At 40.4% G+C, this 22848-nt stretch overlaps 1 protein-coding gene across 4 annotated transcripts in view; it reads right to left on the bottom strand.

Annotated features, from left to right (window-relative positions):
- ZNF704 (zinc finger protein 704) overlaps positions 1-22848 on the bottom strand; it is a 105894-nt gene that overhangs the window by 73287 nt on the left and 9759 nt on the right. For all 4 annotated transcript variants that reach the window (XM_064442499.1, XM_064442500.1, XM_064442501.1 and 1 more), the window contains exon 2: positions 13002-13249. In XM_064442499.1, coding sequence (XP_064298569.1) covers positions 13002-13249 — 248 coding nt within the window. The remainder of the gene's footprint in view (positions 1-13001; positions 13250-22848) is intronic.

Here is a 22848-nt window from a genome sequence, read left to right as displayed (position 1 = left end):
TTTTACCAGACACATACAATAAAAACCCCTGGGAGCCAGGGTCTCCTCAGCTGTACCTGAGCAGTCCCCTCCATCTTGGGGAGATTTCACAGGTGAAGTGAGTACAGCATCTACCGCTGTGGAGGCCCTGCTGCAACCACAACACCGAGGGGCATTAGCTGCTGAGACCTCCATCCTTGTCTTGCAGAAGGAAACCTCAGCTGTGCTGGGCAGCACTAGTATGTGGGACATCTACCCACCCCTCATGGTTTCTTTCACAGCAACCACACTTTTCTCTGGCTTGTAAATCTAGCTCCCCACTGCAGATAAACTGCCTCTCCAATTCCTCTGAGTTGCCTGTCATTATTATGGCAATTAATACTGTGAACAGTTTGGATGTCTGCACAACAGGTTGCCAAGAAAACAAAATCCCAAGGAAAAAAAAAACCCTGAAGATAACTAAGAACATTTGCTGCATAATGTAATTCAAAGCTTCTATCTGTAGGACCAATACATGCCATGTTTATTAAGAATACACATTATGTCTTAATTTAAGATGTGAAAGCTTGGTTTTGTACTGCTTTAATGTAGATGATTTATTCTAAAGTGTAGTACATACCCAATTTATTTTGGTAAGACCCATATTACACATTCAATATAGATTTTTCTCTCCAAGCTTCTTACTTAGATCAAAACATAATCAAACGACAAAATTGCTGCATTCCCCTGCATATATTTGCTTCAGAGATTAGCGAGACATAGTAATGTATCTTCCTTTGTAATACTTTGAACTTCTGTCAACATCATCATAAAATATATACCATGAAATATAAATAAGTGTAACCACAAGCCTTTTTATGTGACATTTTTAAAGGGCTTGCAACATCAATCAGATTTTTACTATTGCTATTAATATTATTCCTGTGATCTAAATGTACTCTAGCTAGGTACCAGAAGTAGAAACACTAGTTTAGAAAGGCTAAATATTAGCAAGATATTTCTCAGGATATCACAGGTGAGTGCACAAGTATGTCAAACAAACACATGCTTACACTCTAATTAGATATATATAGGTATGTATATATACACATAAAAATATTATTTAATAGCTACTCTGCACTTACTATGAGAATTACACATCTGTAATCTTGGAGCCAAAAGCCTGGTGAACCCTATAAAAGCAACCACCGTTATGTAAAATAAACTAAACAACATCGAAAAGCAAGAGATGGCATGAGTATGCCCCATACTAATAGCCACGCTACTGCCGATTTAGCGGGGAGAGGGAAGAGAGAAGGCCAAATCATTTCATCCAAGAGGGCATTAATGAAACAAAGATCCATGACTTCATGATGCAGTGCTCAGGAGTTAACAAGCTAGGAAAAAGCAGACAAAATATCCTTTATAAATCATTGGCATCAAACCTTTTTTCACAGACAGTTCTGTTCAGAAAGAAATATCAAAACAGGCCTAGCACATCCTCTCTGGCATCTTTTCCCTCCTCACCCAGCCAGGTGAGGAATTGCCTTGCACCAAGCCGTCAGGCGCACAGTGCTTCCTGCTCCACACAGTATGTGGCGCTGTGTGTGCCTGTATGGGAAAGTCCTAAATTCTTATTTTACATCTTAGGTCACTGCCTGTCTCAACTTCAAGGGAGGAAGGAATTGGACATTCACGGTGAAAACAAAAGTGATGATCCAAATTACAATAAAGAGGGAAAGCAGACAGACACAGCAGGGAGCCTAAGTTTGGGAGCACAGTATGGGATGAAGGATGTCCTTCATGTACAAAATTAAGTAGAAGACTACTAAGTATTTTAATGGGTTTTTTTCTGGGGAAAGCATTACCTTAACACAGGCTTTACTTCACTATAAAGCTGACCCTAATAACAGTACCTCTGCTGCTGGTGGGAATATCCCTTCTGGCCCTCCTCAAAGAAATGGCCAAGACATTAAGCTTTGGGTAACAAACCAAATCAAATGAGGAGCAACAGTTCTGCAATGTAAGAATAACTTATTAAAAGCATCAATTGTGTATTGATTCCATTTACCATCTGGAACATTGCTATTACTAAAAACAACCATGTGTCAGCAGAGTAGCAGCCCCAACGCAGTATGCCAATGTTGACACTGCAGAGGACAGCGCAGCTCAGGTGTCCAGTGACATGTGGGCTCCTGGTATGCTCCTGGAGAGAAGCAAGGACATCTCTCAGATACCTAGAATTTAGTATAATGTATAATTAAAGAAAAGAAACACTCTGCTACTGTATTCTGGCAATGTTATTCTATACTTTTTCCCTCAGTTCCCCAAGGAGGCTATTTTGAAGATGTGGTTATCAAACAAACCATTTCACATACACATCCACTAACAGTGAATGTTTTATCCCAAAATGAGAATGAAGTTATGTTTCTGAACGTTGGTTCTATACAAAGTGTAAACATCCATTCGCTTGGGAACGTTAAAACATTTTTAGCAAAATATCTCATTTCATCTTTTACTCTATGGATGGAATGTACTTTCTCTGCTGGGACCACTAATAGCAGAAGTTCATGTTTCACACACAACTTCCTCCTGGTCCACTGAAGATGCTACTACCTCTGTTCTGTTCACTGGGTACCAAGCACAGATTGCCCAAGGTTACTTGGCAGACGTGGTATCAGATCACCTGCAAGAATTCCTGGGGCAGAATTTAAAATACAGACCCATGCAAAATTGCACAACTCCTTATGTAGCAAGCTTGACTAGTGTACTTGAAGAACAAAAACTAATTTTTGTTGTTGGCTCGAGAAAACTATGAACTGGTCATTCAGTATGTATTAAAAATACATTGCACGCAACAGGTTAACTCTTGCAAACTTCCAAAAAGCAGCCATTCAGTCAGGTATAGACCTACGCTTTCCACAGGGAGCAAAAGCCATGCTGCAGGTGATGGGCACTACAAGTCTGGTGCAATACAATGCCATCGAGTACTGTTTCTGTAACAAAGTCAAAGAATATTTTATTTGGAAAGACTACCAACTTATCAAAAATTGTAGCTGCTTCATGCAGACCTTGTGTATCTAGCAACACTTCTGTTCCATCACTTTCCCAAAATGACCAGGGAGTAAAAAACAGAAGAGCTAGAGCTTATACTAAGCCATGTAGATGACTAAAACCACAAGATGTGCTTCTGCTTCAAATAAGAATGACCTGTTAGAAGAGCCTATTTTACATACATATCCTAATCTAGATAATGCTGTTTCAAAGTGATTAAGTCCTCCATCCTTTGACAACACTCCTGTTGTCACAGAAACTGAAGTAGTAATAGGCAAAACACATCTGATGCATATAAACCAATGTAATAGAAATTAGAAAATCTTATAGAAATAAAAGGCACCTTAAAAATAGCCTTTCATCTATACAAACCAATTATACACTTTACGTGCCTCAAAATCAATGTGGTTAGATGAATTTCGTTGTACCATAATCTTAGGGGTACAAACAAGACACTGAGAAAAACCCTTGTACACATAATGCAAGCATATTGCTATAAGTGGAGAAAAGTCACTTTCTACCTCCTTTTTTAAAAATGTGTGAAACGAATGTTTTAATGGAGATGATGCTAAAGGAGTTAAGACAGAAATTTCTAAATATATTTCACAAATAACAATCAGTGATACAACTTCTTTCAAGAAGGCAAGCTCTATGTCTTTCCTGACCTCAACAATACATTGAATACCGCTGTATAAACTAGAATATTTTTATTTTATAGCATTTAAATAAAATTATAGCTATGAACACAGCTATGATCTATGTAATCTGTGTAACCATACACATGGTAACCCATTCTTGCACATGTCACAGATACACAAGTTATAAAGCATGTACCCACTGACTTCTTTCTTTTTCTCAGCACAGATGGCATTTCAAGAGGAATTTTTTTTGTGCCACAGCTAACACAAACCACAAAGAAATTACTCTTATTGAATATTGCCTGCTGTTGAAGAGTGTTTTGAAATTACACTCCATTTTTTAAGGGAACTGAAGAGCTGAGAACAAGCCGTGCATTCACAGCAATGGCTAACAGATAAAGCAGCAATGCTGACTGAATGCAGCTCTTCAAGAACCAGCGCCTGCGCCTAATGGTTGCTGCAGATTAAGGACACATTTTTCCTCTGCGACACATTAGAGGAATTCACTGAAATTTGCTTGGTAATAAGATCATTGTCCATTGGCAACTTCTATCACACAGATGAAATTATTTAGCCTTTTGTCTTGGCTAGCAGTGGAAGATTTTAAAGAGACGTAGCCATACTTCCATAGATGAAGAAAAACCCTTCTCAGCAGTGCCCTGAATACAGGATTTTTCTAGAGAAACGGGAAACTTATTTACATGTGCATATATTCATATGTATGTGTATATAGATGTACACATGCACAAGCAAAATCTTGTTTTGAAAATAGTAATTACCTAACATCATACAGACTCCAATGCCAGGCAGTAGGACAACTTAGCATTACCACATTTAACTGCACAATCAAATTCGGTTTTCACTGGAATTTCATTCTCTGGGAACGCCATTGCAATTCCACAGGTAAAAAACTGGGCAATAACATTGGCCAAAAATCCAGATGGCTGAAGTCACCAGCAGGGGTTAGAAGTTCCCTCTTCTAATGTTAATACTACTGCACACATCAGAAGAGAGGGTGAAAGCTGAAAACTACGGAAACCCAGGAACAATGAAATAAGATGCCCGTGTGATGACCAGTTGCTACAAAAAGCCCCACCATACAGAAACCCACTTATTCATGAGAAGTAAGCTTCATCCATATTCTTGCTAGGTCCACCACTCTTAAATCATAGCCTGTTCTCACAGGATCAAGTATAGTAAATCAGGCTCAAAGACCACAATCACATGTAGCTGCCATTACACCAAATTGTGTGAAAATCACTATCAAATGCAAAACATGAGTAAAGAACAGAAAAAGCTCTTTGCTTTATTCATGAGATTAATATTCCCTCTGCTTTGAACATTACTGGGAAAAAATACCTCAAGAGTAATGTTAACTCATCCAAAATTCGCACTTTAACAAGAATATTATGTTGGCAAAATCCTGCTGGAGAGGCCAGCCAGTGTATCTAAGACCAGTGATGAAAGAATAAATGGTACTAGTCACATACCTCATTCCTCTACAAGCTGCAACTGACCGAACACGATGTTTGTAGGAATATCAGTAATACTCAAAACTCTCAGATATGCACACAGTACAACACAACTGAGAGAAATGGGGGAACTGACAAAAGTCCACTGCAAAATAAAGATACATTATGTACACTTTCAGAGTAATTTTTTCTACAGCAGGGGATGTTACATCTCTTTCAACAAACTATCCAACGTATCGCCGTGGCTCTCTGGTGGTGGGGACTTCTGAACACTTAATGCCCGAGTCTGTACTACCCAGCTATGAAATCCAATCTTATTTGTAACAAGCTCAACCACCCCTATGTTCAGCCACTCTTTGAATGGGGCAGTCCTACTGAGTGTGTCCTCTGTTCCCCAGCACTCTTGAGACTTGGATCATCTCACCACTTGAGAGTTGAGTTTCCAACAGTTTGCAAGCTGTCAGGAACGCTGTCATCTGCCTCAGCATCATAAGAAGCTGGTTCAGCTATGATGGCAACAAACACTATGCACACCCAGGCGTGTAAGCTGGATGGACACTGGACACTCATGTAACTGGACACTCCAGTTAAATGAGCAAGGTGACTTTTGGAGTTCTGATTTCACTCTGTGGTAGCTACCTGTACAGTTTTTATTTGCAATTTAATCTATGCTCTTCCAAGAAGCTTCTGCTACACCACTTTTGCATGCTGCAGGCAGATCAAAGGCATCTAGAGCTTAAAGCACATATACAGTCCTTCTAGAATGAAAAGAAGATTTAGTATTACAAAATAGCATCAAGAAATGTATAGGTTTTTTAGCGCTAACAGACCAATTCTCTGACTGCTCTTTGGATAAACCCATTAACAGTCAGATCCTAGAAGGTACCACACCTTTTTGCAACAGACCATGACAAGCAGTTTGCTATCAGTATTAAACATAATCAAGCTCTAATGACTGCTTGGGTAAAATCCAAACAAGCTGCACACATATTTAACTAAAGAAGTCTAGTAAAACAAAGAAACAATTTACTGCTGCAATAATTAGCTGGCGTGGATGTTTGGAGAAGCTGCTTTTAAACGCCAACTACCAATGTTTTTACAGAAGCCCTGAAATTTGGGAATGACTCTGGGAGTAATTGTCATTACATGAAAAACGACTGTTTTCAAAGTTTGTAGCTATCATGGATGCACAGAAAATAAAACTTAAGAAACAGGAGCACTCAACCTATAGGGTGGTGAAAAAGCTTGGAGAGAAACTCACACCCCAACGAAGTGCTTTTGGGCTAGAAGGAAAGCTAGAGGGCTCCAAAGCTTGCAGAGCTACAGTCAGTAAATCTGAAGCTCAGCCTGGTTACTTGACCTTTTGTTTTCACCCATTTGACTGAGAATCCTCAGCAGCCAACAAAATAGTTGATGCCCTCAGAAGTTGTCCCATCAATCCACTCTGCCAAAATCGTGAGGGATACAGGAAAGGAGCTCCCCCAAGGAGAACTGAGGAGCCTTCTAAAACAGATGGAGAAACATCACAGAAGACAATCTCTGAATAAACAACATCTCTGGATAAACAGAAAAGCACAACTTGATCGTCAGGTTCTTCTCTCTGCGAGTAGATTGGGAAGTGATATCTTCCTAGTGAAGATATCATAGTTAAGCACATACTGCTTTCGATCTTGGAGTCAGGCTCCTGGAGAGTTTTGGCTACGAAAATATGCAAATATTTTCACTGAAATGCATGGCACATAATCAGTCATGCCCAGCAGGCCTTACGGATCAACAACACACTCTAATCAGAAGGCTTCCCAGAGCTATGTTCCTGGAGAGACCAGGCAAGAAAATAATTTTGGGATGAAAATGCAACACTGCCTATACTGTTTCTTTATAATGATGGTCAGAAAACACAGCTGCAATTAATTTTGCTCCATTTTCTGTAGCTACTCTAGAGGACCTAAAGAGGCAAGGGGGGGGGGGGAGAACTCCTAGAGAAGTTTAATTTACTTCAATTATTTCACATATTCTTCCATTAAATTATAAACTAATTAGTAGATAAAGTATAGGTACATGAATAAAAATTAATTTTGCAGTAATTGAGCAACACTTTTTAATATAAAAGAAAAAGAAGACAGTAAAATCCAAAATATTGTTGTCATGGCAAATGTCACTGCTTAATAGCAGCGAACCAGAAGGGCACAGGAACTAGAAGGTTTTATTGCCTAATAGCTATTTTCACACTTATACGAAGTGCTTAAGTAGCTGAGTTTGAGCTTTGGCTTGTCCTTTAAAGAGAATAAATGTAACGTAGAAAAAGTTAGGAAGTTCAAAAGTTTGTGTTTCTCCTTTTTTTGGAGAAGACAGGGTACAGGAGGACTGGGGAAAAGGAGAATAATGTGCAAGAGGATAATACAAATTCCACAATATTTTGAAGTCATCTAACAAAAGCAAAACTATTCAAACACTCCCACCCACTAGAGGGGTAGGAGTGATGCCAGCCTAGTCCCTTCTTTAATTCTGTTAACCTTTCAGATGTTTCCAGTTTCTCCTGTCTGGAACACCAGAAAGGACACCACTTCTGACACTAACGTGTTTAAGTTTTGAAGGGTTCCAGCTACAGCTGGTCAAAATGCTTCTGCCTAAAAGGACCTTTAACCCAATCACCATTTGAGACATTTATTCTCACATTTTACTCAAACAAAGCAAACCTCATCCCTTGCTCTCCATCGCCCACCCCTCCATCCTCATCCTCCGAGAGGCAGAAGGTGCTCCCTGCATGCCTGACCCACACTGGGTGCATACATCGTGACTCACACCCTCACACCCACTCTATCAGCAGCCTGGGCTTTTTCTCATCTTTCTTGTTGACTTGCTTTGGGAGTAAGTGTGCATTACGGTAAGTAACTGATGAAAATACAAACGAACAAAAAGGCTCTGTTAACTTCCATACCGCTGCCTACTGGGGACATCATCTTTGATTACATCTGACCTCTACAGATGTAGCTGCCCGAAACACTGGTAGACCTGTGCTTGCTCCTGCTCACAAGACAAGGCGATGAGCCCCTCAGTGACACCACTCTCTTTTTAGAAAATGACCTGTCACTTCTCAGATCCTAGGGATCTGGGCTGTGTTTGATCACTCATGTTTCAGCTGGAGGTCAATGTAAAGCGTATTCTCCTCTGTTGTACACATAACATCTCAATTCTCAGAGATAATTGCAGTTTACAGTCGAGAGGTCAGACCACTTTCTCCAACACAGCAATCCTTTGTGCACCAAAACTACCAATAAATTTAAAGTGAAAGTAATGAATTCAGATTTCCTTATTATTTTAAATAACTCGTCTACTCAAGCTGAACATTTATGCTTATCTGGGCTTCAGAACTAGGAAAGCTTTTTAACTTGTACAAGTTTTGTTCAAAGTGACCAAATGAGAAAATCTGAAAAGACAATGCTGTTCACCTCTCATTTCATTTTTGCACTCCAAAACATAAAATCAGTAAAAAAAAGTCATGGTTTCCTCCTATTTTAATCCAAAAAACACTTCCAGTACAGCACATAATGTAGAAAGGTCTGCAGTATTTATGCAAGATGAAATAGAAAATGTAAACAATTAACTTTAAAATTTCATTTAATTTCAGTATTAAAATTCTCCTGCATGTAGTAAGATATTTATTTCAGGTTTGCTACATTTAGCCTGACACTATAACTTTAACGAGCTGCCCTGTGAAGCACCTTGAATACGCCAGGACTGTGATGGTTAAGATGGCTCCCTTGTACACTGGAGACCCTGGTTCAGGTCTTTGCTCCAAATACAACAAAAAAACCTGAACCCACACTTTCCACACTCCAGGCAAGTGTGTAACGGTTGGGCTATTAATTACATTGTATTATTATTAGATTCCTGTATTAATTTATTAGATCTACCTCTTCTTTCCAGATTTCAGTAACAAACAAAACTCTTATCAAGTGTCCGCGATTTCCATTAATATCCCATTTTCCTGCACACACACGAGACAGCCACCAGCCTGTCCCTGCTCTATAGTTCCACCTACTGTAATTCCAGCACACCTGAGTACCAATCACCCGAAACACCAGGGACTCAGTTTAGATATTTTCACGTTTCTAGAATTTCAGAGTCTATAAGCAAATAATGAACGCCCCACAGCTGAATGCCTCAGAAGCAACATTTACTACGCTGGTGTATTTTGAACTTGGTTATTTTGGATACAGTGCCTTACAAAGATTTTAATTCTTATTCATTGAGACCCTTAAAAACATGTGATATGGGATGGGCTTTGTTTCATTTTGTGCTCAAAGTGAAGTACACTTATCCATGTTACCGGCTCTTTTGCAGACACTTTTTCAGAGCTCTTATGGAGATACTCATTGCCCTTGATAATAAGGATTCTGCAGTATGATAAACTCCTGTCTCATAATCATTTACATATTGTCCTGGGTTAAGTGGGACACTGCAAAACTTAATGTTACCATTTACCTTGGCATCTGAAGTGGGTAACCTTCTCAGCTCCACTAGGGTTTTAAAACAAAATAAACAGCAAGCTTTATTTCCATAGCATTTTCCTACTTCAGAACGATAGCTGACAGGTTTTTTTGTAGAGAGGGTATATGTAGCAATAAGAAACTGAAGATCATATTAAACTCCTTATTTCTCCCACGCTTTTGTAAACATCATCTGATTAATTCAAGATGACCTTTCACAACTGGACACAACAAATTATCTGTGAAGGCAATCAGCAGGCTGCAAAGGCAGCTGGATGTTCTCATCAGAGAAGGCAGTCGACCCAACAAGTCCTGCCAGGAGGAGAACAGAGGAGGAATTCACCTCTGGGGAACATGCAACTCCATCAGCCCAGTCTGAGACAGAAGACTTGAAGGGGCTTATAAAGAGGCAAGACAACATCTAATGCCTGGACTCTCACTTCTCAGAGAATATGACTTTAGAGATTGATTGATTTCTAAACTGCTGAAGAGGAAGAGAGACTGGGCATTCTCCTCATTACAACAACAAATACTTAGTAAAATCTCCAAAAGTTTTAGCGCTCTTCCTGTCCCACGTGGACAAGTGGTCCAATAAATCACCTCACATTAAACGTGAAACTTAAACTTGTCCTCAGAACTGTAGCAACAGTGACCAAGATGTTTATCATACCACCAAATTCAGACTCTAGGTTTGTTTTCTACTTCATTCTCTAATTCTGCTAATGCAGCAGCTGAACCTGCATGTCTGAAAAACACACAACGACACAATATGATCATTTTTCTGTCCACAACAAAATACAGGAACAACAAACAATTTGAGAAGACACCTTTAAAAATTAACATTTCCCATCATCTTAAGTATCTTGTGCTCACAACTAGTCTTGAGAAAGCATTAAGATGTTTATTCATTCTCTTCTCCACCTTGTTGGCAGAAAAATATCCATCCCTCCAAGGAAGGATGATCCTGCACTTACAGAAAAGGGAAGCTCGACTCCTTCTTCAGGTGGATTATCTGCATGAAGCTATGCAAAAAGGCTCTTAAATCCTGTACCTTAGCTGCCTGAATTGTAAAATTGAAATCCTAACATATGGTTTGAGCAGGAGGTTGGACTAGGTGACTTCCTAAGGTCCCTGCTAGCCTGAATTTTCTGATTATCCTATCTGCTTCGAGACATATAAGCATGAATGAGAAGGGCACTCAGCCGTTACCAGGTTGCTTACTGGTAAAAATCTCAAATAAGTATCCTAACATTTTCAAGCTTTTAATGCATAGCTTTCTGCTAGATATACTGGGGGGGGGGGGGGGGGGGGGGGGGGGGCGGAAATCCTGTCAAAATACTTGTGAACTTTGAAGTTTTCACAAGTGTCATTTATGACAGCCAGAGGAAAATGATGGTCATCCTGTTCTGGATGACGTGGCACAATCTGCTGGTTTATGTTGGTTTTTAAAAGTGTCCTGGTTTCAGCTGGGATAGAGTTAATTTTCTTCAGAGTAGCTAGTATGGGGCTATGTTTTGGATTTGTTCTGGAAACAGTGATGATAATGTAGAGATGTTTTAGTTGTTGCTAAGTAGGGCTTACACTAGTCAAGGACTTTTTCAGCTTCTCATGCTCTGCCAGGTGCACAAGAAGCTGGGAGGGGACACAGCAGGGACAGCTGACCCCAACGGACCAAAGGGATATTCCATACCATATGATGTCATGCTCAGTATATAAAGCTGGGGGAAGAAGGAGGAAGGGGGGGGGGGGGGGGGGGGGTGAAGTTCAGAGTGGTGCTGTTTGTGCTCCCAAGTAACCGTTATGGTTGATGGAGCCCTGCTTTCCTGGGGATGGCTGAACACCTGCCTGCTGATGGGAAGCAGCAAAAGAATTCCTTGTTTGCTTTGCTTGCAAACGTGGCTTTTGCTTTACCTATTACACTGTCTTTATCTCAGTCCAGGAGTTTTCTCACTTTTACTCTCCCAGTTCTCTCCCCCACCCCACTGAGGGGGAGTGAGCGAGTGGCTGCATGGGGCTTGGTTGCTGACTGGGGCTAAACCACAACAGTGGCAGAATGTGGTGAAATCTGCCGGTTTATGTTGGTTTTTAGAAAGCAAACAAACCAAAACACAGCAAAACATCCAGTCTGACTACATATTTTTCAAGTGGCACTATGAACTCAGAAGGCATTTCAATGAATATTATGTGCAAGTGAATTTACCAGGCAGATTAAGAAAAAAAATCTTTGCAGATAGACTGATGCCAACATGAAATCAGAAACAACAAAAAGAAAGAAGAAAAACCACTTATCTTGCAATGTGGAATACCCAATTTGTTGTCAGTTTTTCACCACTGATACAAGTGAGTTTGATTAGTATAAAAAGAGCATACCCAGCAAGGCTAATGTTCAGCATTTCCTAGAGGAATCACTCCCTTTCTCTCTCAAAGCAGTGAATCTTTCCCCAAAGTTCAAGGGTCTAGGCTCTGTATTTTCAAGCGTCTCCTCTTTAAATCACTAACCAGTACGGAATTCTCAGCTTCTCTTACTATTATTCCACTTAAAAATCAGGAAGGAAAAAAAAACAGACAAATAAACCTTGACTTTCCTGCTGTGATATACATCAAGTCTCAGATTAAAGAACAATTTTTTACTCAAAATAATTCCCTATAAATAGTTTATAATTAAAAGTGTAACTACCCAGATGTGAATGGTGAAGACACAAACACTTATGTGCATTCACAACAGATCCTCAAGAAATAACAAATTAAAAAGCAATACCAAAATCCCCAAATCCCCATTTTGTACAAATTTGATTTCCCTGCATTGGCCTTTCCTCACTACTTTTTTCTATTAATTCATTTCACAGACCACATTATGACCCAGCTGTATATCTATACAGGGATATTAGAGAACATAAGATACTACATCCTCACTATGCAGCGTAAGTCACTGCACACTCCTATGAGTACGAAGTGGCTAAAAGTATGGCAGTAAAAAAGTAAAAATAATAACAAAAAAAATTGCTAGCAGGTAAGATGATTCTGGGTCTAATTTAGAAGATTACTTCTCGGGGTGAAGCTGGGTCAACAATCTCTTCCCATTAAGACATGTCCTCTTCTGAAAGTACCTCAGTTGCAGCATGTTATACAAGCAAAAACATTACAAAAGTAATACAAAGCCCTACACTGCAGATGGTCTCAGTTTCTGCTACAAGTGTTTTCAATTTTCTAGCAGATCTCTCAAGTAGTGGAGTTGTGATTGACTTTGGACTGCTTGGACAATAATACTAGTCTTATCAGTTCACAGTAATGCTTACCAAACTTGCCTCTAATGTGCCATTTAAATAAAAAAAAGAGGGCAAAAAAAAGCTTCAAACAAAACATAACCAAAAAAACCCAGCTTTCCTTACCTTGCTGGAGGCACATCAATATTTGAAGAAACAACCTTGCGCTTCTGTTCCAGAAGACAAACAGAGCGAGTGTTTTCCTTTTCATACTCATGAGCTCTGTTTGGTTTTTTGGTCTCTGCTGTTTTTAAATCTTCCTCCTTTGTGGTGAACAGGAGAAACTGTTGGTCTGGCAGTTTTTGACTGATGTCACTTTTTACATCCTCGTGTTGAAATGCAGGGAAGGTCATTTCACGCTTGATGCTGGCTGCCTGTAAAATTAAAAGCAATTATTAAATTTTCATCTAATGCTCCTAAAATGTAAAGGGGGAAAAAAACCCAATACCCACAGGCATTTACTTCTAATTAGCTCTTTGAATCAGAGAATACCATTTCTTTGCCCTTCATAAATTCTGAAACTGCCATTAATTTCTTTACAGCATTGAAGACTACCCAGGAAAATAAGCAATTCTTGTCCATTTGACAAAGCAATCAGTTACCTCTTAACCCTAAATCAAAAAGGTATTTGAATTGCAATACCAGAATCCAAAGTATATACAACATACATTAAATATACACACATCTGTGCTATATAACTGTGCAAAAGAAATCCTAGCTCCCCTCCTCCCAGAATTCCAGGAAAAAAAGGGGAATTTATCCAGATAAAAGGCAACCAAGAAATCAAAGCGCTTCTGGCAGCCACTGACTGGGTTCTTTAACAGCTGTATTTGTAAATGAGGGTTTCTCCAGGAGCAGAAAAATAATTTGCTACAATCCAACTCAGCTGCCAGAAGGCAAATGGGAGCAAGTTGTGCCGGCAGGATCTCCGTGAGGAGCCCGGCCAGCTCCACCACCGACGGCCAGCAGTGAGGCGTACGGTCACACACAGAAGCAGTGTCAGGTGGTCTCTTTGGCTGCCAGCGCTTCCCAGATCTTCAGGTCTGCTGCCTCCCATAAGCAAAGACTTACCAAGCAAATTGGTATCTTAACAAATAGCTACCTCTCTGGAACACAACGTGTTGGTGTTTATAAAGGGAACTGTTGCGGATTTGCAGTGAAGAGCACAGAAAGCCAGCAGAACTGAGCCACTCGCCTTCCCAGCAAGCAAAACAAAGTCCAGGATCTCAACTTTCCTCTGCAATACTGTTCCCTGGCCAGCTAGGCTTCCTCAGCTTCACAAGGACAGGCCTGTCTTACAGGTTGCCACGAGCCTCTTGTCCTGCCATAGATCGGCCGAGCTCCTCCAGCCCCTCAGCCTGCTAGCTTCCTCATGTCCCCGCGAACACAGAGCCTACCAGAAGCATCTGCTAACAAGAGTTATTTCTGGATATCTGTGCTTTTAATACCAGGAGCTTCAACTGCTAACTTGCCATAAGCCCAGAAGATGCACCAGGGAGACAACCCCTCAACCCAACCCAAACAGCGAAGCAAAATACAGCCCAACAAAATGGCCGCTCGTCCCGCCTTGAGCAGAGGTACTTCCACACCAGTCACCACCTCAGAGAAATCCAGACACCTTCTAGGACTTGCAAACCCAATTTTTAGATACCTGTAAATTATTGCTGACCTTGACAGTGAAGAAATCCAGGAAGTGTCACCCTCTGATAGTAACTGCACCAATAAGCTGAAATTCCTATTCCTAGTTAAACTCTTCCCCCTTACTCCTCCCTCTTTTCATCATCCAAAAAAATTAAATGTATATGTGTATATACTTATGCATAAAACATATAAAAATGTATTCTTCTCCCCACAAATCTCCCTGTTTATGGCGTTCAAACCTTAGCAAGCATAAAAATGGTGCAAGCAATTTTAAGTTCTCAGGAAAGACAATCTTGCCAAGGTAACTTTGTTTTGTTTGGTAAAGTATATGACATCACTAATGCATAAATACTTAGGCGTGATGATTTAATTGTCTCATTCTAGTGGTTCCAAAGAAGAGCTTTTAGCAGTTGCTTCAAGAACAAAACTAGAATTGTTACTTTATTAATGTAAACAGTAGAAAGAATTAGTCATTTTACACTTCTTCACACACAAACATGACACTACCAAGAAAATCTGCCTGGAAGACAAAACGGTCAGCATGTGATCACATAGATATAGGAGAAGACATATAAACAATACAAATTGAATTTGGATTTAATAATTATTTTTTTTTAATCTTCTTAGATTTCCAGTAAGACCTCTTCTAAGCGTCTGAGAATCTTAACAGATGCTGAGTTGCCTTCAGTTTTCATCAAAATTAACCTAGAAGTGAGGTACTAAAGAAAAAAAAAAAGCCTGAAAACAGGCAAGTTCCAATATCCAGCCCCTACAAATTATATCATGCTAAACAACAACAACACGGAAATCCCTCCCCAGGATTTCTACCTCATCCAGCGCACAGGACGGTGCTACTACACCTGCTGGTGCACATAGGTACAAGGCAGGACCCAGCAGTTTCCTCCTTCCTCTGTGCAACCCTTAGCGGAGAAAGCACCAAGAGCATGGGAGAGGGTCAACCTCCCTTCTTCCCTACTCTCCAAAGTCAGACTGAATATGGTATTCATTGGGATAATTTTTTTCAACCTAATAAATCAATGATTTTACCACAGGAAAAAGAAAAATTTCCTCCATTTATGGAACTGGAATATTTTACTCAGGTTCAACAAACATATTGTGCCATACATTAAGTTTTCTTTGTAGACCTAAATAGTGATGACAAAAGGCTGCAGACTCAGACTACAGTCGTACAAATAAAGCCTAAAATGTAAAAAGCAGAATATTTGTACTGTGATACCAGACAGACTGTGCATGTATATCAAAATCCTTCAAAACCAGTTCAAATACATTCAAATAACCATTCGGTTCTCATACATCAATGCGCCATAATTAATAGGCAGCCCCGTGCAAGCAAGTGGAAGTGAGGAATGACAAAACCCACAGACACAAGTGCTCAGAAGGTTGCAGAGCTGCTGCCAAGCAGTTCAGGTCCTTTGTCTAAATGGCCAGAAATAGCCAAATTCAATGCTTATACTAAACCGCTCCCTCAGTTTTCAACAGATGTTTGTAAACATTAACCTCTTTCTAAACTTTCCCTTGAGAGCAACTGCAGATAAAGAATCTTTTCTGCTTTAAAAGCAGGCGATCATGAGAGAATGCCAAGAGCTTCACCTTGGCAGCCACTCTCCAGTAGCTTTCTCCTGTTCTGCAGGCAGTTTTTCTATTGTAATTCAACCAGGCCTACAAGATCCATTTCCACTTTAGACACCTGCCCTAGCTGGAATGGTATGGGGTCTTTGCTGGAAATCCAACCACCTACACAAGCAGTTGTTGACGTGGGAGCACCAAGGCCCACAGTCACTCAACTGAACAGGTTCCTCGCTTTGTGGCAAACACATTGATTAACCTCCTGGACCCCTCTGCTTTCAAGCTCTGCTTCACCATTACTCACAGTTCAGATACAACACAGACAATTTCCAATATGTCTTTCCAGATGAGTTAACTGTTCTGTCACATCTTATCAGTAACTTTTATTTTCCCCCCCCATAGATCCTTTGTATTCTTTTATCCACTTTGAGGCTTGTGGCGGTCCTCTTAAGTCCATAACACATTTCAGCAAAGACTGACGGTCTAGCCCAAGCAGACGCAGCCTGTCTCACAGACAGCCAGATGTTAACACCTTAACATCCATTTATTTCAGCTTACTTCCAATGCTTCGCATTTCTCTCTCCTTAGTTGTTCTCAAACTCCGTGATTATGTTGTTCCCTAATGGTTTGGCTTTTCTTGTTGTCATACCTCCGTATTTGCCACCTTATTGCCTCCAGTATCAACTGCTGATAAAAACTTATATAGTTTTTTCCATACACTTGATTAATTATTGCTTCTACAGCCCTTTTATAATAGGCTAACTGTTTTTCTATGCAGTTCATTGCATATTGTCACCCTTGAGCCATTAGCAACCTTCAGCTTACTTTCAACTGTGTCCTTTACAACCTGGGCTCAGGCAACCAACATCACTTGGAAGATCAGCCACAGAAAACAGGATTCATAAACAATCTGCATATTTTAAAAACTAGGTTTGCTTCTGTCTGCAGTTACCCCTCACCTGCCTTTGACAACTTCCCTCCCATCACCGCTGGGCAAAGGAAACTTGATATGCCACCGCTCAGCAACAACAGCTTAGTATTACCTGCACCTTCCTCCCTGGAGCTCACACTTGAGGTGTGATCTGACTTTACTCCTTCCACTGCTTCTCAGCAAGCACTGGCCTTCCCACTCACTCTCCTCTGAGTTTTCAACACACATTTCCACGAACTTCCTCAAAGGTGCAAGCTGGGTCACAGAGTGGTCTTCCCTTGCTTCTTTTGAAATATTCTGGCTCATGAAGCACAGCAGCACAGCCTTCCTGTGGCAGACCGAGACCAGTGCCCCTTCAACTGGGAAGTATGGTAATCTTCCTGCAAAAACTGAAAACCATGTCTTGCTTTGGTTTCTAAGCAGAAACTTTATTAAATAAAAAGAGGAAAGTGTTTTAGTTTCTGTTTTGAAGTTGTCAAGACAATGGTATATATTTAGGTTGAGGGTTTTACTTTTAAGTTAAAATTCTTGCTTGATTCATGATTATTATTTAAGTGATTAAGTTTAATACTCCACATTGACAGCTAAATGATTGCCACAGTTAATATTTTCAGCAGTATATTAATAATTTTTCATTGCAAAAGCCATCTTAACCTGCCTATAGAAACTTGTATTTGTTGGTATCTTGTCATAACTGAGTTGCTAGCCCTGAACTCCACATGCCCCAATCAAGACCATGCATTGCAATAGAACTCCTGGCCAAATGAAAGCATGCTCACATCAACACAGATTTTGAGGAATTTAGACAGATTTTTCTTTATTCTTTACAGAGAATGTGCAGGCTGCAATTTTGCAATAGTTTAGGCCTCAACTTATCTGCAGTCAATTTTTGTTATGACCCAAAATCACGTTGCAGTCAAACTTCATTGTTCTCCAATTTCAGTTAGATTTCGGCTTGGATTTTGCCCTGAACAGCAAAAAACTTATTGATCATACAGCTCAGGTATTGAACCGCCTAGTCAAAGGTTCGGCAAACACTAGAATAAGCAGACCTATCATATTTATATGCAAATGCAGAGACTTATATTTGACAGATTATACATGTCATCTCTTGAGTACCACCTGACTGGCTTTAGCATCTTCCCTTGTTTGTGGCACATTGCTGCTTGAAAACTGAAGTTACCTAATTTTCAAATAGTTCGCTAGCATTTAACAGGCATTAAGGTGTCTTTTGTTGTGTTCTGCTGGATGCCTTTCCTATACAATGGAAAGCATGAAATCCCCAAGAATAATACCATCATTTACCTGTATGTGACCCAAAGGTATAGAAATATTCCTTCAAATGTAAAAACTGCCTCCCACCTACATTCTTTCAAATTTCCTGATTTTTTGTGCAGCACCTGTGGATCCAGGTGGGCACACCAGGAGCACAGACCTCATTTTCAACAGGCTTTGTAACGGTCTACAAGACAGGTGGCCACAGAAAAAACTACTGAAAGAATTGCCACGCACATACCATGCTTACTTTGCTGATGGTTTTATGAACAACTCGGGGGCTGAGTTGTCGACGAGGAGTCAGGCCACAGGCACTGGATGTGATGGAAGCGCACAAGCAGAAGGCAGCTGCCCAGCGCAGAGCATGGTTCACCTGAGCAGCACAGCCTCCAACCCTGTGACTCAACATAGTGTCTTCAACAGAGCTACACCGACGCATGCCAGCTGAAGAAGACCTGGCCACACATGTGACAGTTGCATCTGCCTGCCAAGAAGCAAGCCAGCAAAGACAGGCTCGGCAGAGCGAGGCTTGTGTCATGCTGTCAGGCAGCAAGATGGCTGTGAGAACCCAGCAGGCTCCCCTGATCTTCTGGGGGATGCTTGCTAACCCCTATTTCTCCTCACACTGTCTACCGAGATTATGGAAGGAGTTAGGTGTCTGAAAAAGTCCCCTCCACGCACAGTTTGAATCCTAGAGGCCTGGGTAAATTAAATGATCTTGCAACTATGGCCTATTTTGTACCATTATGTTTTGTCCACACAGATAAAAGAGCTCATTTTACAACAGCAGCAATAAAAGTATCTCTAAAAACACTAAAAATATTTTATGAGGGTGGAGGGAAGTATCTGTACAAAAGTTGACTGCATCCAAAACTCCCTATTAAAAAACATGCTAGTGGGAATATGCTTTGGGAAACTAGCTGCTTAAAAAAAAACACCTTATCTTAATAAACCTGATGCCACTGCCATGTTTCCATTTTTGTACAAACTTCCTTTTCTCCCTCAACCCATAAAGCTCTACTTCCTTTACTTCAGCTACAGGCCACCATAGCTGGACTCACCCCCATTCCAAAAGCACAATCCCTCAAAAGCCACGCTGGCTGCTTTCCAGACTGGGGGGAGGAAGAACACGCTAATTAAAAACACATACCAAAAAGCCGCACCCCAACAACAGCCACCCAACACACTTCTCCAATTCTGGAAAAATTTGCATTGTCAATAAATAAATAATTTTAACTTAATTGTGAGTCCTAGGCCTATGTACAATATTAAAACTATACAGCTGATAAAGCAGACACAGTTCAGGATGAGGATTTTTTATTTCCATATGATTTACTACGTGATCAGTTGGTCTAATTCCATAAAAAAACTCTTTTGATTAAACACCAATTAACAAAAACCAGCAATAGCCACAAGATGGTTTAGCACCAGCCAACCTGCCGTATAACTGTTGTTCTTATAAACAATTTTTTCATTCTGACTTTGTGACCACCTCTTTCCGTTTTCTGAAATAGATGTATGCATGCTACATGTTAAGGGCTGCCAAGGAAACTTCTATTGGGTCAGAAAACAAGTCACAGGATTTTTTTTTTAAACAAGGCTTTAAATGTTTTTGATCCACTACAGAACAAATATGCAGCTCAGTGGGGGGAGTGAAAGGAGGACTCAATTTCAGCCTAGCCTATTAATGGAAAACAATACTGAAATGTATATATTTAACAAGATACACATTTTTAAAGTTCAGCCAAAACAACAGCTCCATAACAGCGCGGCCAGCCTGAACAGCCAGGCTATGCTCTAGGGACAGGGATAAGCCACTTTCCAGAAAAGAAAGAAATCAGGAGTAAAGTTCACAGCAAAATACAACAAGCAGCAATGACAAACACCAAATTTATTACCAAGATAACATCATGCAAGTAAAAGATCTTTAAATTAAATCCCTGGAAGGACAAAGGCTTTGGTTTATTTGTACTACTTTGTACAGTATTTCCAGCTCAAGTTCCCATAACAGAGGTTTTTATGTAAAAAAGCTCCAATTTTTGCCATCCCAAAAGGGTGTCCTCACTGGAAGGAAAGAATGTATTGAATTTCGATTTCGCCAGAAATCTCTATTCATCTAGAATACAAAGAGATAAGACAGATTCTTGTAATGATGCTTGGAAATAATCTGCCCTGAATTTCAATGTATTATTACATTTTCGAGTATACTTTGCATTTAATTATTCGCTTCACCAGCGGTTGCTCATTACATATAAACCATGTCAATCTAATCACTCTAAGCATTTGTAAACTGCTGCTCTCTAATAATACAGAAGATAATACATTTTAAGGTCACTGTAAGTGTTCTTTACAATACAGAGTATGCATTAATGTATAGTAACGTAGTATTCATTTTCAGCTAGGCTAAGACAAAATCCCTGTCTTCAGCATTTGACTGAATATACAAAACCATCCACAAAATATATTTTCTAGACATTAAACTACAAATCTAAACATTTATGTTGCCTGGATTCACGATATGGTGTTAGGCAGCAAGAACTGGAGTCAGCAAGAAGTTTCTACCCTTTCATCATCACGTCTGTGTCAGCACTTCTCTGGCTAAATATAACTCATCTACAAAAAACGTGTACCCCAGCATCAGCCTAAGGTGTTTCTGAATTATACAGCATCTATCCAGATGAATGACAGAAACTTTCACTCCCACATTTGAAATTCAGTACCCATCCTGGTATCCGTTGTACCCCAAATAAAACGATGACCAACTCGTGACATCTGAACTCCTGCACTAACGGGCACAAAAAGTCACAGATGTTATTAAAACTGGACAGAGAGATGTTACTAGATTACAGGAGGACGCAGTGAGGAACACTGGGATTCTATGGCCTTCCCCATATACCATCTTCAGGTCTAAACAAAGATGATTCTGAGATATTTAAGCCTTTTTCTCTCCACCATATTAGCAAAGGGATGAAGATGTAAAAGTAGGCAACTTCCTTTTCCATCCCATCTGTATGCAGTCATAGTAAGTTCCTTATAGAAAAGTACACGGCATGACTTCTAATATAATCAGACACCAATTAGTAACAATTACCAAATATTAATACTAATCACTGAATGCATGCATCTTCAAAATTCGCTTGCAGTGTTTAAGTCTCAAACAAATAACTGCGTGCTCTGTACTCTGGATCAGCTGCGCACAGAAGTGGGTGCCTTGCAGCCACCACCCTGTTAACCTGGCTGTTAACCTCATGCATGACATCTCTGGATGGATCTCAGCAGAGGTCCTGCAGACCTGGTTTCCTTTTCTTAAATAAAGCAAGCCCCTGAGAAACACCTAGAGACCTAAAAATTAAGATGCTAGCTTGGAAAGCCTTAAACAGAAGGCAAGTGGAGGAGCACAGCTGCAAAAACCAGGTTCATTTTTCATTTAGCAATCCTGTTGCTGCACTTCAAGCTTTGCTAAACATGCTCACCATCTCATGCTCAGGTACTCCACCAGGCTAAAAAGGACATGACTGGCCAGGAATGGGCAGCCATAATTACCTTCCCAATTATTGGTTTCACAAACAGTGAGTTTAAAATTAACTAAACCAATTATCACATTTTCTTGCAGTGATGTACGTGCCTGGCCGTGCAAGCAGGATGGGAGGGGTGTCTACCAGGCAGTAGGTTCCCCTTGCCTCTCCTGCGGCAAAAGCAGCGTGAGCACTGCCTGGCGCTGCTGGGGCAAGCTGTGGCCATGCACAGGACAGGAGAGGGACTGGAAATGTGTGCCCTGGACTGACCAAGGAGCACTGAAGGACAGAAGAGGAAGATATGCCTGGGTCTTGCTGGCCTCCTCCCAAAGTTTTAAAAAACCTAGAACTGGAGGTAAAAACGAGCATGCCAATGCGGGGTATCAGGGAAATTCAAACAAACTTTTTTGTTCTTATTCGTATTACGTTACTGGTTGTAATTACAAGGTGTAATTAGTGAGCGCCATCAAATCAGGTGTTCTTACTGCACTGGCTAAAGCTCTGAAACCTCATGTCAGGCTATATCCTATGATATGCCTATGAACACCTACTTTCTCTGAAATGGCAATTTTTCCTACTTTTAAGAAATGCAAAGAGGGTCCTAAAGGCCAGCAGGAAAGTATCTACTGTCTTTGCTGCCTGGAGGAGATATTACAAGAGCAGAATTAAGCACACATCCTTATCTCCTGTAACTGATCTCAAGCCTGGAAGTAGAAAGCATGGTCATTCGGAGGAGGTGAACAAGTAAGGAGCATTGTCCCCAGTTAAGAGATTCTCCCAAATCTATGTTCAGCTCCAGAAAAAAAACATCTAGCAGGTTTCCTGTTCAGAGTGGAAAAGGTGCCAAAAAAAGGAGTTTATTTTTGGGTCTGACTATGCAGAGAATTAGTATCACAGAGTTTCATCTCATTACCCCTGGAAGCAATGGAATAGCACTAGTAGAAACCTGCAGAGGCCAAACCTGACCTTCTCCTCCTCGCTCACCCCATAAACCAGCCCTCTATCAAACCACTAGAGGAATGCA

This window comes from Phalacrocorax carbo, chromosome 2 (assembly GCF_963921805.1).
Source record: "Phalacrocorax carbo chromosome 2, bPhaCar2.1, whole genome shotgun sequence".
Classification (NCBI taxonomy): domain Eukaryota; kingdom Metazoa; phylum Chordata; class Aves; order Suliformes; family Phalacrocoracidae; genus Phalacrocorax; species Phalacrocorax carbo.
This window is presented reverse-complemented; position numbering and strand designations above follow the sequence as displayed.